This window comes from Doryrhamphus excisus, chromosome 15 (genome assembly GCF_030265055.1).
Source record: "Doryrhamphus excisus isolate RoL2022-K1 chromosome 15, RoL_Dexc_1.0, whole genome shotgun sequence".
Taxonomy (NCBI): Eukaryota; Metazoa; Chordata; class Actinopteri; order Syngnathiformes; family Syngnathidae; genus Doryrhamphus; species Doryrhamphus excisus.
Window position 1 is genome coordinate 2,707,647 of NC_080480.1, and position 17,397 is coordinate 2,725,043.

The 17,397-nt window shown below is 36.4% G+C and overlaps 1 protein-coding gene and 1 long non-coding RNA gene across 3 annotated transcripts in view; one reads left to right on the forward strand and one right to left on the reverse strand.

Moving 5' to 3' along the window:
* Window positions 1-16,079, forward strand: part of LOC131102805 (uncharacterized) — a 22,424-nt gene extending 6,345 nt beyond the window's left edge. Inside the window, exons 3-4 of one of the 2 annotated variants that reach the window (XR_009119496.1) lie at window positions 820-940; window positions 15,863-16,079. This is a non-coding gene — a long non-coding RNA (uncharacterized LOC131102805). Of the gene's footprint in view, window positions 1-819; window positions 1,892-15,862 lie in introns of those variants that run through there. The other variant, XR_009119495.1, reaches the window with a different exon arrangement.
* The window catches only part of cacng3b (calcium channel, voltage-dependent, gamma subunit 3b), a 37,066-nt gene continuing 22,243 nt past the window's right edge, over window positions 2,575-17,397 (reverse strand). The window contains exon 4 of the mRNA XM_058048361.1: window positions 2,575-13,539. Within this exon, the coding sequence (XP_057904344.1) occupies window positions 13,034-13,539 (506 nt within the window). The 3' untranslated portion in view covers window positions 2,575-13,033. The remainder of the gene's footprint in view (window positions 13,540-17,397) is intronic.

Here is a 17,397-nt window from a genome sequence, read left to right on the forward strand (position 1 = left end):
CTGTCAATGACTTTCTAAATATTTTTTTAACATTGTTAGAGCCCTCCAAACATGAAATAACACCCCTATATTTGCTGTTAGTCTCATATTGTCCAATATAGTAGACATAAGAGAAGATAATACATAATTTAGACTCAAAATCTTTGAATGCGTCTTTCTGAACGCACAAAACCTGTCGATGAATTTCTAAGTACACTTTTTAAAACACATTGTTAGAGCCCTCTAAACATGAAATAACACCCCTATAGTTGCCTATATCATGAAACACCCCTATATTTTCTGTTGTGGAACCAATTCATCATGATGAACGAGGGATTACTGTAAATGTTGACATTGTTTGAAATTGAAATTGGGATGACTAATAAATAAAAATAAAATAATAAAATACATATAGCTTATTTACAGGATCTTTGTTTTGGTTATTCATTAGCCATGTAAACCGGGTGACACAAATAGTAAGAACAATATAATTTAATTTATTTTGCAATTGCATGTAAACGGATGATTGTGTGTGTGTGGGGGGGGTAGTATTCCATATGAAATATTGCCCCGGATGTCACTTTGTTGGGAAGGGAGTTTATTTATTATTGTGCTTGTAGATTACATTGGTGCAAAATCATATTGAAGTGTTTGTAATGTAAATGCATTACTGTACATACTGTAAGTGTATATACATGTTCAATGACTCGAAAAAAATACTCTTTGGTATATTAGTAAAAAAAAAAAAAATGAAGTGATGTGGGATCCATGCTGGGAAACGCTGTGTGTGTTTTATGGGCTATTTGCATAAAAGGCCATTTTCTCTTATTGTGCCAACAGAGCTGAAGAAAGCAATTACTACCAGCGCCATGCTGCTCAATGGGAGCCTTCCAAATGTGGGGAACGCAAAAATAAACAAATGAAGGAAAAGTGAAAAGTGACATCAGCTCAGCAGAAAAAGGTGAGAAACACTCTCATACTCACATTTAAGGAAGTCAAAGGTAACAACAACAGTCGCAAAAAAAAAAAAATGGCAGTAGTCCACCCCCGAGTCTCCCCCATAATCCTGTCATCCACTCTAATCTCTATGACGACGACACGGTAGCTCCATATGAATGATGAATGATGATGAATATTCATCAGGTGTATCTGAGCGCCTCATTCAAAATCCTTCCTACTCACGGCTCGGCTTGCTAGAAAATTGGGATAAGAAAAGCGCAGCAATGAAGTGCAAAAAAAAACACCCACAAAAATACATAAAAAAATATATATGAAAAAGATTCACCAATATCGCAAAATACCTGTGTTGGAGTTGCTACTGTATGTATGTATATAATTCAAAGGGGCCGTATAGAAGCTTAATCGGACGCTTTAATGCTAAAATAACTTGGCGGACATTTTGGAGTCGGAGCATACACAGGCAGTAAAGTAAGCGTTTAATTGCATTGGTTTATTTCTGCATAAGCCTCGTTAGGCGGCTAAATATTCATGCACGCTTTTTGCCCTTAGAAGAAGAAGCAAGGTGTGCTTCATCATCAACGGGTGCTGACTTCAGATCTGTTGGAGCAAACTTACAGAAACTGTAATTTCATACCTACAGGGTTCCAATCATTCATTCATTCATTTGGGTTGCTGGAGCCTATCCCAGGTGTCTTCGGTACAGCCTGGACTGGTGGCCAGCCAATCACAGGGCACATATAGACAAACAACCATTCACACTCACATTCATACCTATGGACAATTTGGAGTCGCCAATTATTGTTGTTGTTATTATTATTATTATTAAAATTCAGGATTGAAATGAAAGCAGGGAGATACAGGAAGCCCAAACTTTTAATCTAATTAATTCTTATACTTTTCATAACTGCATTAAAGATTTTTTTAAATCATGCAATTAATATTTTACAATAAAATAATTAAACATAAAATTTACAACAATGAATCATATTTTTAATTTGAGGTCATTAAAAATATTACTCATTTTTGCAAATATTATTATTTAATATTATTTAAAAAAATGTAACATTTAAAAATATTTGCAAGTCATTAAATATATGATTCATTTTTGCATGCAAAAACCACGCAATAAATATTTTACAATAAAATGATTAAAAAAATAATATTTGCAAAAATGAATCATATTTTTTTGACTTGAGGTCATAAATAATATGATCCATTTTTGCAAATATTATTTTTGTAAAACAAATTAATATTTAAAAATAATATTTGCAAAAATGAATCATATTTTTAATGAGAAGTCATTAAATATATGATTCATTTTTGCATGCAAAAATTATGCAATAAATATTTACAATAAAATGATTTAAAAAATAATATTTGCAAAAATGAATCATATTTTTTATTTGAGTCATTAAAAATATGATTCATTTTTGCAAATATTATTTTTTAATATTTTTAAAAAATGTAATATTATTTAAAAATAATATTTGCAAAAATCTGCATTTTTTAATATTATTTAAAATATGTAATATTATTTAAAAATAATATTTGCAAAAATGAATCATTTTTAATTAGAGGTCATTAAAAATATGATTCATTTTTGCAAATATTATTTTTTTAATTATTGGCCCACACTTTGGGAATCACTGGTCTAGAGGGCTGGAATAATACCCAAACTCGGGTCTCCTAGCTGTGAGGTCTGCGCGCTAACCACTTGTCTACCGTGCAACCCCTACAGAGTTCTAATCATGGTAAAAATATATATATATTTTCTATGCTCTAACTACTCATATTCAGTGTATTGATATTAAATGCTACTTTATGAAAACAGGAAACAACAGCATCCAAAACACAGAATGAACCCACACCAGTTGCATTGAAAAGGTGTCTTGTTTATTTTCTATTCATCATACTGTATACAATATTCTTTCTCTCTAGATATAGGTCATCATATCTATATAATGTAAGTAAAAGTGTGCTTTTTATTCACAGCATTTGTCCGTGTCAGACGGCTGCTAGTTGGAGGTTTCCGTTATATAAAGTGTACAGAGTCAGGCCCACAGCCGTGTGTGTGTGTGTGTGTGTTTATGTGTGTGTCCATGCCGCCTGTCCTCAACCAAATTTAGTAGGGAAGTGTACCAATTGTCGTTATGTCACTTTCGGAACTGGTTATTGTGTTGACGTTTTTTTTATATTTTTTTTAAACACAATCTGGCTTTAAAGCGTATTATTTTTGATATCGTAAAAATACGAAAAAATTTTTTTTGTACAAATCCTACTCATTTCTGTTGAGAACAGGCTCGTCTGTGTATTCAAGCTGTGAAGGGAATACAGTCTGTTTGCCTGTGATTTCAACGACACGTGTGTGTGTGTGTGTGTGTGTGTGTGTGAGAATGCACATGTGTTTGTGTGTAGTGTAGCTCATGATGGGGCTCAGAGGTATAAGCAGGGGCGAAAAAAAACAAGTCATCACAGCACAAATTTGCATCACCGACACATTTTCTTCCCTCATACATCCTTGCTTAAACAATAAGTTCGTATCAATATAATAATGCATATAAAATAATGACTGTATTGTTTGCATTGCAACCGGATGACGGTATTGTCAATGTAGCCTTAACAAAAGATGGCTTTTTTTTGTGTGTTACATAACAGTCTGAAGGAATCGTTCAAATTTGACTGAAAAAATCTGATAGTTCCCCGTAAACGCCTCGGTCAGGACGGATAAACTATTACCGTGGAAGTTTGGTTCTTGTTGATTTGGAGTCGTTCATCCGTGGTGGATCGAATGTTTAGAACCGGAGAAATGGTCTGCATGTAAACAGGGAGCACAGGGCTTGAGAAAGAGACAATTTCAAAATAAAACACAATCGCTCTCAAATTAAAATTCATGCATGTAGGATGTAAGAAAAAGCACCAAAAAAACCAAACAAAAAAAAAACAAAAAATTTTTTTCCCAGCAGATATCTGCAGCTGTGTGTCGGACGTCAGTTTATCCCAATATTAACAATGGAGATTTAATCTGAATTAGAAGTACTGAATTTGTTCCAAAGTCGCAACAAAAAAACAAAAAACAAAAACATTTTCAATGAAATCCGAATCAGATGAAAATCGGGGCAAAAAAAAAAATTAATCGTACTAAAAATGGCGATACAAAAACCAACCGTCATTATTCTCGACTCGACAGGGAGCACAGGGCTTGAGGGAGAAACTATTTCAAAATAAAACACAATCGCTGTCAAATTAATATTCATGCTTGTAGGATGTAAGAAAAAGCACAAAAAAAAACAAAAATTTTTTTCCCAGCAGATATCTGCAGCTGTGTGTCGGACGTCAGTGTATTCCGATATTAACAACGGAGATTTAATCTGAATTAGAAGTACTGAATTTGTTCCAAAGTCGCAAACAAAAACCCAAACTTTGTACAAACACACACAAAAATTTTTTCAACAAAATCCGAATCTGACAAAAATTGGGGCAAAAAAATGAATCATACTAAAAATGGGGCTTACAAAAACCAACCGTAATTATTCTAGACTGTGACGGAAAAATGAAACCTCCTCATCATCTGAATTAGAAGGACTGAATTTGTTCCGAAGTCGCAACAAAAACCCAAACTCTGTACAAACACACATAAAATTTTTTAAATAAAGTCCGAATCCGATGAAAATTGGGGCAAAAAAATGAATCGTACTAAAAATGGGGCTTACAAAAACCAACCGTAATTATTCTAGACTGTGACGGAAAAAGGAAACCTCGTGATCATCTGAATTAGAAGTACTGAATTTGTTCCAAAGTCGCAACAAAAACCCAAACTCTGTACAAACACACAAAAACATTTTCAATAAAATCCGAATCTGATGAAAATTGGGACAAAAATTTGAATCATACTAAAAATGGGGCTTACAAAAACCAACCGTAATTATTCTAGACTGTGACGGAAAAAGGAAACCTCGTGATCATCTGAATTAGAAGTACTGAATTTGTTCCAAAGTCGGAACAAAAACCCAAACTCTGTACAAAAACATTTTCAATAAAATCCGAATCTGATGAAAATTGGGGCAAAAAAATGAATCGTACTAAAAATGGGGCTTACAAAAACGAACCGTCATTATTCTAGACTGTGAAACCTTCAGATCATCAGGAGCATTCAAAGTCTGAATGGGGATCCAACCAGCTGATGGCCATATTACATCATGAGCCACACACACACACACATACACACACATTCATGCACACGCATAATTAACCACACACACTCACTCTTGGGCAAGATTGGAAAGAAATGAGCAACAACAGTCTACAAGAGTGTGTGTGTCAGTGTGTGTGTGTGTGTGTTGATTCGAGACCGGCGGTCATTAGGGTACCCATAGATTATTTTCCGCCCCCCCCGCCCCGGTCCCCCTCTGCCAGTCCCCAAATCAATGACAGCGTCAAACATAAAAGACAAACACATCATCAGTCAGACATCCCAACACAAATCTCACCGCCTGTCAACGTTGTTAGTAGGAAATACGAGAAAAGAACCTGTTGTGTTAGCCGTGTAAAACTGACCCCCGTTCAAGTCCGACCCGTTTAAGGTCACGGGGGGGGGGGGGGGGACGTAGAGGATGTTACACTGAAAAAAACAAAAACAAAAAGCCCCTTGGCTGATCTGGGAGCTGTCTGAAGGCAGGACAAGGCAGGCACTCTGTGTACAGGTGAGGAGAGGCGAGCTGCACACACACACACAAACACACACAAACACACACACACGAGTGGATATGAACACACACACAAACATGCAGGCACATAACTTGACCCACAATTCCTCCCTTACGCCTCTTTAAATGTGCGACATTAGAGCCATCCAGACAGGAAATAACACCCCTATAGTCACCTTAACGATGGTATTACCCAATATAGTCGACATAGTAACAAAAAATAAGATATAATATCAACTCATACACTTGGTAGGAGTTCCTTGTTGTTTTTTTTTTTTTTTACTTCCTGTAGTGGCTACTGTAGCATCAATGTAGCATTACCGGCACCTAGTGGCCAGTGTAGAATACTACATACACATGAATGTGTCTTCTGAATGCAATCTATTTACCGTATTTTTTGGACTATAAGTCGCTCCGGATATAAGTCGCTAAGGCTAAAAATGCATCAAAAACATACATAAGTCGCACTGGAGTATAAGTCGCATTTTTTTTTTTTGCGGGTAATTTATTTTATGACCAAAACAGACATTACGTCGTCTTGGAAGGGAAGTTCTAATAATAATAAAAAAATAGAGAACATGCTAATAGGTGTAAGCTATGCTAACACAATGGTTATTCAGCTACACAAAAAATAAACATAAAAACAAAAGGCTAATGTCTAATGTTTATGTAACATAATTTTTTTTTTCATTTATTATTTATAAATAATATTTATATTATTTATTATATTTATATGATTTATTTATTATTTATAAGTCGCAGGAACAGCCAACCTATAAAAAAAAGCGACTTAAAAATACGGTATATTTTACTTCAATTTTACATTTTTTTGCTTAATTTTGTCAAAAAAAAAACCCAAAAAATTGCAAGGTGACGAAGGATTACTGTATTGTTTTTGTAGCATGTCGACTGTCCCGCTAAGTGTATTTTTTTTTGTAGTTTTTTTCATTTATAAGTCGCAGGAACAGCCAACTTATAAAAAAAAAATGCGACTTATAGTCCAAAAAATACGGTATATTTTACGTCAATTTGACATTTTTTTGCTTAATTTTGTCAAAAAAAAAAAAAAAAAATTGCTAGGTGACGAGCGATTACTGTATTGTTTTTGTAGCATGTCGACCTTCCCGCTAAGTGGATTTTTTTAGTAGTTTTTTTCATTTATAAGTTGCAGGAACAGCCAACCTATGAAAAAAAATGCGACTTATAGTCCAAAAAATACGGTATATTTTACTTCAATTTGACATTTTTTTGCTTAATTTTGTAAAAAAAAAAAAAAAACAATTGCAAGGTGACGAGGGATTACTGTATTTTTTTTGTAGCATGTCGACCATCCCGCTAAGTGTATTTTTTTTTAGTAGTTTTTTTCATTTATAAGTTGCAGGAACATCCAACCTATGAAAAATGAAAAAAAATGCGACTTATAGTCCAAAAAATACGGTATATTTTACTTCAATTTGACATTTTTTTGCTTAATTTTGTCAAAAAAAAAAACCAAAAAAAAATTGCAAGGTGACTAAGGATTACTGTATTTTTTTTGTAGCATGTCGACTGTCCCGCTAAGTGGATTAATACTCCCCTTCCTATCACAGAGGCTGCACATGGGAATCAAACAACAACCCCCCGACAAAGTAGAAAAGGAAAGTAGATTAATATACACACACGACTCCCAAAATCCGCCCCCCCCCTCCCTTTGTCCCCGCCCCTAACTGTCTATAGATGAATAAATATGCGACAGAGGTCATCCTCGGCATAGTGGCACCTTTAGAATAGAATATATAGAATTACTAATAACACAGTTATTTGTTTATATCCAGTCCAATGCTGTGTAATGGATGAGTGGAAGATGTGTTGCGTTCAGGGTGCTGATTCACACCGAGTAAAAAAAGGAAGCGCAGGAAATTAAGCAGACATTGAATACGTATGATTGGAGACACGGGTTAATAAATGACACCCCACTTTACGGACCCCCCAATGTGGGCCCTAATGACCAGCTAGCTAAATTGCTATACCAAGTCAAAGCAGACTGGAGGAATATTTTGAGTTATTTGGCACCGAACGAGATAAACATACGTGAGTAAGACTCGATCTATTCGGAAAAAATCTATTTTCAAGTCGGAGAAAAAGGCTAACAGGGGGGGCGAGTGTTGTTAGCTCGTTAGCTATTCAAAAAAAACGCTTGTTCCCGTGCAAAATGTACTTTTCCTTGTCTTCCCGCCTTCACGCATCCCTCCCCTATCCACTTAACACCCTTTGAACAATGTCGGTGCAACACCGAGCATAGAAAGCCCTTGTGTGCTCCGCTTCTTGAAAAATTAAAAGCCCTTTGCTTGAGAGAAAAGCACATTTTTTTTTTTTTTGTTCCCTTTCACAGCCCGTGACAACGGACAACTGCTGATGTTGTAAAAATTAATATTTACAATATGAAGGACAGGCCGGTTTGAGTCCATATCGAAGCGAGCTGGTCCATTGAAGCTTCAATAATAATCATATTCATCGTGTCTTTTATTATGAAAGGTAAAAAGACGGTTCTTTACTTTCATGGCTCTGTTGTCGTCTCTCTTGTGTGATGCGTTCAAGTGCCGCCTGGAGTTTTTCCATCCCTTTTTTTTTTTTTAAAACTGACTTAGACTTAGTCAACGCTTAGATGACGGGCGGGTAAGTTAGGCCTTATATTGCGCTTTTGTTCAACCACTACTGTCCGTCGTTTAGAGTAATTTACAGTAATCCCTCGTTTACCGCTGTTTAAGTGTGATAAGTGAATTTTAAGTAGGATTCCCGATTTATAAATGGAATATTTCTGTGGTTAGAGCAGAGAAAACCTGTTTCCGATCCTGTAATCACGATTTTTAAACATAATTAGAGCCCTCTAGACATGAAATAACAACCCTATAGTCATCCTTTACACTCATATTATCCAATATCGTCGCTTATTTAGCCATTTTATGCTTCATTTCGGCAAAAATATGTGAAATATACCTTCTTTGGTCTACTAAAAGCCTGTATTAGCTTTCTTTTTGACATTATTAGAGCCCTCTGGACATGAAATAACACCCCTATAGTCACCTTTACACTGATATTATCCAATATTGTAGACATGTTCACAGAAAATAAGACATAAATAAGAGTTCTTCCAGTGTCTTATCAACAAAACATTACTGACACCTAGCGGCCAGTGTAGAATACTACATATTATCATGTCTTTGAATTTAACTCTATTATTTATTGTAGTTCATTTAGCCATTTTTATGCTTGAAATGCTTCATTTTGGCAAAAAATATATGAAATATGCTTTCTTTGGACTACTAAAAGGCTGTATTATCTTTCTTTTTGGCATTATTAGAGACCTCTAGACATGAAATAACACCCCTATAGTCACCTTTACACTCATTATCCAATATTGTAGACATAATCATGGAAAATAAGGCATAATATAGACCTACACATTGCCTTGTGTTTTTTTTTAACTTCCTGTGTCTCATCTACAAAACATTACTGACACCTAGTGGCCAGTGTAGAATACTACATATCATAATGTCTTTGAATTTGATTGTATTATTTATTGTAGTTCATTTAGCCATTTTTATGCTAGAAATGCTTTGTTTCGGCAAAAGTATGTGAAATATGCTTGTAAACCATGTTTTTTTTACATTATTAGAGCCCTCTAGACATGAAATAACACCCCTATAGTCACCTTTACACTCATATTATCCAGTATTTTAGACATAATCACAGAAAATAAGACATAAATAAGAATTCTTCCTGTGTCTTATCAACAAAACATTACTGACACCTAGTGGCCAATGTAGAATACTACATATTATCATTCATTTAGCCATTTTTGTGCTAGAAATGCTTCATTTCGGCAGAAAGTATATGAAATATGCTTTCTAAAATATGTTTTTTGACATTATTAGAGCCCCCTAGACATGAAATAACACCCCTATAGTCACCTTTACACTCATATTATCCGGTATTGTAGACATAATCACAGAAAATAAGACATAAATAAGGCTTTATATAGACCTACGCATTGCCTTGTGTTTTTTTTTTACTTCCTGTGTCTCATCAACAAAACATTACTGACACCTAGTGGCCAGTGTAGAATACTACATAGTATCATGTCTTTGAATTTAATGCTATTCTATTCTATTCTTTAATTCTATTATTTATAAACCTGTTTCCAATCCTGTAATCACAATTTTTAAACATAATTAGAGCCCTCTGGACATGAAATAACACCCCTATAGTCACGTTTACGCTCATATTATTCAATATTGTAGACATAATCACGGAAAATAAGACATAAATAAGGCATAATATAGACCTACACATTGCCTTGTGTTTTTTTTAACTTGATTACAGTAACATTACTGACACCTGGTGGCCAGTGTGGAATAACAACATCTTTAAATGCGTCTTATGAATGCCTTCAATTTGTATTTTACGTCTTATCTATTTTTATGCATAAAAATGCTAAATTTAGGTAACAATATTGGACTCATAAGAGGCCGTATCGGACTATGAGACGGCGATGATTTATGAATTGATATTTCCGGCGAGGGATTACTGTATTAGAATAAACGTCTGCATTGCCGATAGATTCCCGACTGTGGCGAGTCTGCGCTAGCATTTTTTTTTTTTTTCCCCCGCAATGAATCACGTCAAATCGTGCTTGGCAATCTGTGATGCGGTTAAATTGAAAGGCTTAGCCGCTAACACTTGCGTGTTAATGCAGACGTCGTCGGCGACTTCCTGTGATGGCGTGACAGCAACAAGGCGTATCTTTATATGTACGTGAGGAAAACAGACGTACGGCGACGCGTTCTCGACGAGGTCACAGATAGAAAGCGCGTATGAGTACGGTTTGTGCACATGTATGCTCGATAAGAAGAAGCGAACGGCGGGGTGGGGGGGGTTGGGGGGGGGGGCGGTGAGTGACAGTTCAATAGACGGAGCGCAAACCTCTGAATAATGTATGGGACTCTCCTCTAGTCTGCTTTACATGGCGTGCCACATTCCGATTTGCACAAGAGAGACTTAAGACGCACAACTTTTTTTTCCCGACTAATCGGAACAACATTCCACGGGAGGTAGCGGGGGGCAAGCGTTTTCCGTTTTTTTTGGGTTTGAATGTCGTTTATGGCTCCTCCGAGAAACCCATATTTCACAGCTAAGTGGTCTTCTTCTCTTCGCACGTTCCTCAAGCCCAACGCGGCGAGATGACACGGATGGAAGACAAAAGAGAGCGTGGAAAGTGGTGGCGTGCGGAGGGCGGAAGTGACGGGGAGTGAGTTCGTGAAGGCAGACGAACGTGAAGAAAATAAATCGAGAAAAGAAGAGGAAGTAGAAGGAAGCACCAATGAGCTACGTACAAAAAAACGACCATCTCGAGGAGATGGAACCTCTGGCAACACAAACAACTGACCAGAGATCAGCTACACAACGGGGTCCGACGCTGAGGATGCTTTCACTTTCAGTTCAGTGTGTCGTGACGAAGAAAGTAATGAAACATGAAGCATACAATATACAGTATATATAGTAAGGATCAACCCGGGCGATATTTGCGTTCTTTACTTGAATCGGTATCGGCCGATACGCCCTGGACTGGTGGCCAGCCAATCACAGGGCACATATAGACAAACAACCATTCACACTCACATTCATACCTATGGACAATTTGGAGTCGCTAATTAACCTAGCATGTTTTTTTTTGGAATGTGGGAGGAAACCGGAGTACCCGGAGAAAACCCACCACGCATGCACGGGTAGAACATGCAAACTCCACACAGAGATAACCGAGGGTGGAATCGAACTCGGGTCTCCTAATTGTGAGGCCTACACGTTAACGTTTATGACCTTCTAAATAGACTTTTTAACATTAGAGCCCTCTAGATGTGAAATAGCATCCCTATAGTCACCTTTGCACGACCATGACCAAATATAGTAACATTGTCGAGAAAACCCGAAAATAAAAAAATCGGTCTACTTAAAAAAAAAAAAAAAAATCAGTCGATCGGTCTACTTAAAAAAAAAAAGTCGATCCCTTACATATATATATATATATATATATATATATATATATATAGCATATATATATATATAGCATATATATATATATAGCATATATATATATACAATACAGTACATACAGTAAAAAAAAAATCGGTATCGGCCCGAAAAAAAATCGGTTTACTTAAAAAAAAAAAAAAAAATCAGTCGATCGGTCTACTTAAAAAAAAAAATCGGTTGATCCCTTATATATTATATATATAGTATATATAGTATATATATACACAGTACATACATACAGTAAACGTGCCACAAAAAATCGGTATCGGCCCGAAAAAAAAAATCAAAAACAAAAATCAGTCGATTGGTCTACTTTAAAAAAAAAAAAATTGGTCGATCCCTAATACTATATATATATATATATTATATATATATATAGTATATATACAGAGTACATACATACAGTAGACGTGCCACAAAAAATCGGTATCGGCCCGAAAAAAAAAAAATCGGCCTACTTAAAAAAAAAAAATCAGTCGATTGGTCTACTTAAAAAAAAAAAAATTGGTCGATCCCTAATATATATATATATTATGTATATATAGTATATATACACAGTACATACATACAGTAGACGTGCCACAAAAAAAATCTGTATCGAACCGGGAAAAAAAATCGGTCTACTTAAAAAAAAAATCGGTCAATCCCTAATATATATTATTATATATATAGTATTATATACTATACTATTATATTATATTATATATTATACAGTACATACATACAGTAGACATGCCACACAACCTGAACTGAAAATGATCAGCATCCCCGCCATTCCCGACCTTGCCGCTACCCAGGAAGGACGCAGCAGAGGTCCGAAAGGTTATCTATCTCCGCCCCTCCCGCTCGCTTCCTTCGGTTCAACGTCCATTAACCTTCTAGGCCAATCTGCCCCGAAGAGCAAACCACCAAAGAAGTCACTTTGGGTCAGTCCCATTAAAAAAAAAAAGAAAAGAAAAGAAAAGGCAAAAGGCCAATTTAAGAAAAGAGTCGTGAATCGTAATGAGAAGAATCGAATGTGCCGACTGGAGAAACATGAGCTTCGGTGGAGATGTGAACGAGTTCTCCATCCAAACGGCTCGTGCTACACACATTGAAATGCTCACCGGGGCTCAGGATTCACAGTTCAAAAGGCTAAAAGTTCACAGTTCACAGTCAAGGTATTTCGGAACACCCACCCACCCCCGCCCCCACCACCCACCCCCCCCGGCCCCGATTTACACCCCGATTTGCACTCCCTCTTAACCCTGTGTCCCCTTACTTTAGCTTGCACTACTTGTCTTTGCTACTCTGATTAGGTGATATCTGCAGGCGGGCACCTCTCAGACGGGCGTGGTCCTGCGGTTGGGGTCCTTGCTGTAGTCTTTAGTGAGCGTGCTGCTCTGGAGGAACTCCCTCTCAGAGTTGAGCAGCCCGCCAAGGCCGGATTTGGTGGCGGCGTTGCCCGCCTCGCGGGGGTTCAGCGTGTACATGGGCATCTCCGAGGCGCCGGGCCCTGTGTAGCCGACCTTGCCCAGCGGTGAGGTGTCGCGGCTGGGGACCTCCGACGAACGAACGCTGGAGCGGCGCCGGAAGCGGTAACGGTAGGAGGGGATGCGACTGAAGGCCGACTTCTTGATGAGCTCCGTGCGGGACTTGGCCCGCTGCTTGCGGTGCTTCTCGATGAACATGTGCACGGCCAGCACGCCCACCATTTCCGCCATGATGAAGGACAGGGCGCCGAAGTAGAAGGACCAGCCGTAGGAGTAGGACTTCTTGCTGTCGCTCTGACCCGGGTCGCCTGAATTGGCCGAAATGTACACGATAATTCCGATGATGTTACTGAGACCTGCGGGGAAAGAGGGAATAACAGTTAGACGAGAAGACGTCACATGCTAATTCAGTGATTGATTATCTTTAGCTAGAAGGAGGTCGAGTTGGAACCAGATTGTTGGCGTGAATAAAAGTAGTAGTACTCTATGATAACATACTGTCCCAATGCTAACATGTGTTTTCTCCGCTTATGGCCACTCTAATAGGTAATACAAGTGACATAGGGGTGCTATTTAATGTCTAGAGGGCTCTAATAATGCCAAAAACATACTATTTAGTAGGTGGAAAAACACTTTTTATGCTCTAACTTTAGAATATTCATTCATTCATTATAATTAATTATTATTATTTATTATTAATATCTAATTATTATTATTTAATTATTTAGTTATGAATTATAATCATACAATAATTAATTGATTAATCAATAATAATATTATTATTATTATTAGGATTCAGGATTGAAATGAAAGCAGGGAGATAAAAGAAGCCCAAACTTTTAATCTAATTAATTCTCATACTTTTCATAACTGATAATAACTAATAATATTCATTCATTATAATAATAATTATTATTATTTTGTTATTAATTAATTATAATTAATTAATTATATTTAAATAATTATAATCATAATTATAATTAATTAATAATATTTATTATCATTATTGTTATTATTATTAAGATTCAGGATTGAAATGAAAGCAGGGAGATAAAGGAAGCCCAAACTTTTAATCTAATTAATTCTCATACTTTTCATAACTGATAACTAATAATATTCATTCATTATAATAATTATTATTATTATTTAGTTATTAATTAATTATAATTAATTAATTATATTTAAATAATTATAATCATAATTTTAATTAATTAATTAATTAATTAATTAATAATATTTATTATCATTATTGTTATTATTATTAAGATTCAGGATTGAAATGAAAGCAGGGAGATAAAGGAAGCCCAAACTTTTAATCTAATTAATTCTCATACTTTTCATAACTGATAACTAATAATATTCATTCATTATAATAATAATTATTATTATTTAGTTATTAATTAATTATAATTAATTAATTATATTTAAATAATTATAATCATAATTTTAATTAATTAATAATATTTATTATCATTATTGTTATTATTATTAAGATTCAGGATTGAAATGAAAGCAGGGAGATAAAGGAAGCCCAAACTTTAAATCTAATTAATCCTCATACTTTTCATAACTGCATTCAAGATAGTTTTTTAATCATGCAATAAATATTTTACAATAAAATAATTTTTAAAAGTAATATTTGCAAAAATTATTCATATTTTTAATGAGCTCTCATGGCCTACCTACAGTACCACCATGACCCACCAAAGGACTGCGGCCCACACTTTGGGGATCACTGGTCTAGAGGGCTGTAATAATGCCCCAAAAACATATTTAGTAGGTGAAAAAAACACTTATTATACTTTTTATAACTTTAAAAAAATTGTATAAGCAGAAATTCACTTATCACTATCGGGACTGGAACAAATCAGGTGTGATAAACGAGGGATGATTTCACTAAGAAGCTTGGTTTACAACTTAACACAGCATACGCTTTTTGAGACCAAAGATAAGGTCATCTGTATTAATCTACAAGATATATAAGTTATATATATACAAGTTATATACAAGTTATATATATATATATACACAAGGAAGGGCGAAACATAGGGTGCAAATACGAAAGGTCAGGGGAGTCCAAACGGGCAATTTAATGAATTAAAGATGACAAGCGCGCTATACTGTATGCTCAGAAATCTTAGCTTAGTGTTATAGTTGACAGAGAAAAATGCTGTAATATATAATACTCATAATATTTTATTAATAACATTTGATTTATTATTAAAATACGTCAAGGGCCAATAAAATCAATTCAACGAAAATGGTCTCCGAGCTACGCTTTGGACAAAAGTAAACATGGAAGTGTGATGGATAGGCAAGTCCACAGACGCTTGGAGTGGGAGAACTGGAACCTCGTCAACACACAAACACACAAACACACACACGCGTTCTACACACAGCCGGTCTCTCCTATTCCATATCATTAGTCCAGAATCCAGCGCTCATGCAGTGTGGTGGAACGTACAGAATGGGGACAATTATCCGTCTGTAATTAACCACAATCAGCCTCACACTTTTGTGGTAAATAATTACCAATTTGGCCTCAAGAATTTACTACAAAACCCCAGTGGGGCCCTCCACATCCCACTGAACAGCAATTACAGGCCTTTGTGTGTGTCGGGGGGCAAGAGCAGATGTGTGTGTGTGTGTGTGTTTATGAGATATCCTATGTGTCTACAGCCAGAGGCGGATGATGTGTGACTTCCACGGACCTTCTCCTCTGTGAGCTTTCAATGCCTAATGTGATCCTTCAACACAAATAAAGTAAATGATAAGCACTGGACCTAAGCTAAGTGGCGGCACAGTGACACACACACACACACACACACACAATGTTGGAGCGTGAAAGGAAATATTAAAAAAAGAGGACATGCTCCTCCTATTCAGGATGTGGAGATCAGAAGGGGGTTGTGTTGTTATGGAGACGAGTACCGGTCAATATTCGCTGTTCCGTGGTTATGGTAATGGTTTAATTTCATTTGAACATGCATCAGATTACAATTGAGTGCCATCCCATAATCAGTTCACAGTTCCACATGTCCAAAAGGAGTAGGAAGAAGCAAAGCTTATTAAATCCTACCCCTCCATCTGGTACTTTTATAATCAGTAACTGTTACATTTGTTCACTTCCTGCTCTCCTAACATAATTGTAATTTATTTTAATGTTATTAAATTTTAATTTTTAAATAATATAATACAATATAATAAATAAAATAAATAATATAATATATTATATATAATTTGATAAATTAGTATTAATTTATTTTTACATTTTTTTTTATTTTTATTTTTTGTGACATACCAAAGTACAAGGTGATATGACCATACAATGACATAATGGGTACCATGGTAAGTGTCAATATAGTGATATATATAGCACATCATGACTGGGGGGGGGGGGTGCTGGAGCCTATCCCAGCTTTCTTCGGGCGAGAGGTGACAGGGTACACCCTGTATTGGTGGCCAGCCAATCACAGGGCACATATAGACAAACAACCATTCACACTCACATTCATACCTATGGACAATTTGGAGTCGCTAATTAACCTAGCATGTTTTTTTTTGGAATGTGGGAGGAAACCGGAGTACCCGGAGAAAACCCATGCATGCACAGGGACAACATGCAAACTCCACACAGAGATGGCCGAGGGTGGGGAAAGACAAAATAAGAAGCCAAAAAGTTACCACTTCCACACAAAATAGGAGAACTCATTCATTCATTCATTCATTTTTCTACCGCTTATCCTCAAGAGGTTCGCGGGGGGGGGGGGGGGGGGATGCTGGAGCCTATCCCAGCTGTCTTCTTCGGGCAAGAGGCGGGGTACACCCTGGACTGGTGGCCAGCCAATCACAGGGCACATATAGACAAACAACCATTCACACTCACATTCATACCTATGGACAATTTGGAGTTGCTAATTAACCTAGCATGTTTTTTTTGGAATGTGGGAGGAAACCGGAGTACCCGGAGAAAACCCACGCATGCACGGGGAGAACATGCAAACTCCACACAGAGATGGCCGAGGGTGGGGAAAGAAGCCAAAAATAAGAAGCCAAAAAGTTACCACTTCCACACAAAATAGGAGGAGAACTCATTCATTCATTCATTCATTTTCTACCGCTTATCCTCTTTTTGGAATGTGGGAGGAAACCGGAGTACCCGGAGAAAACCCACGCATTCACGGGGAGAACATACAGAGATGGCCGAGGGTGGA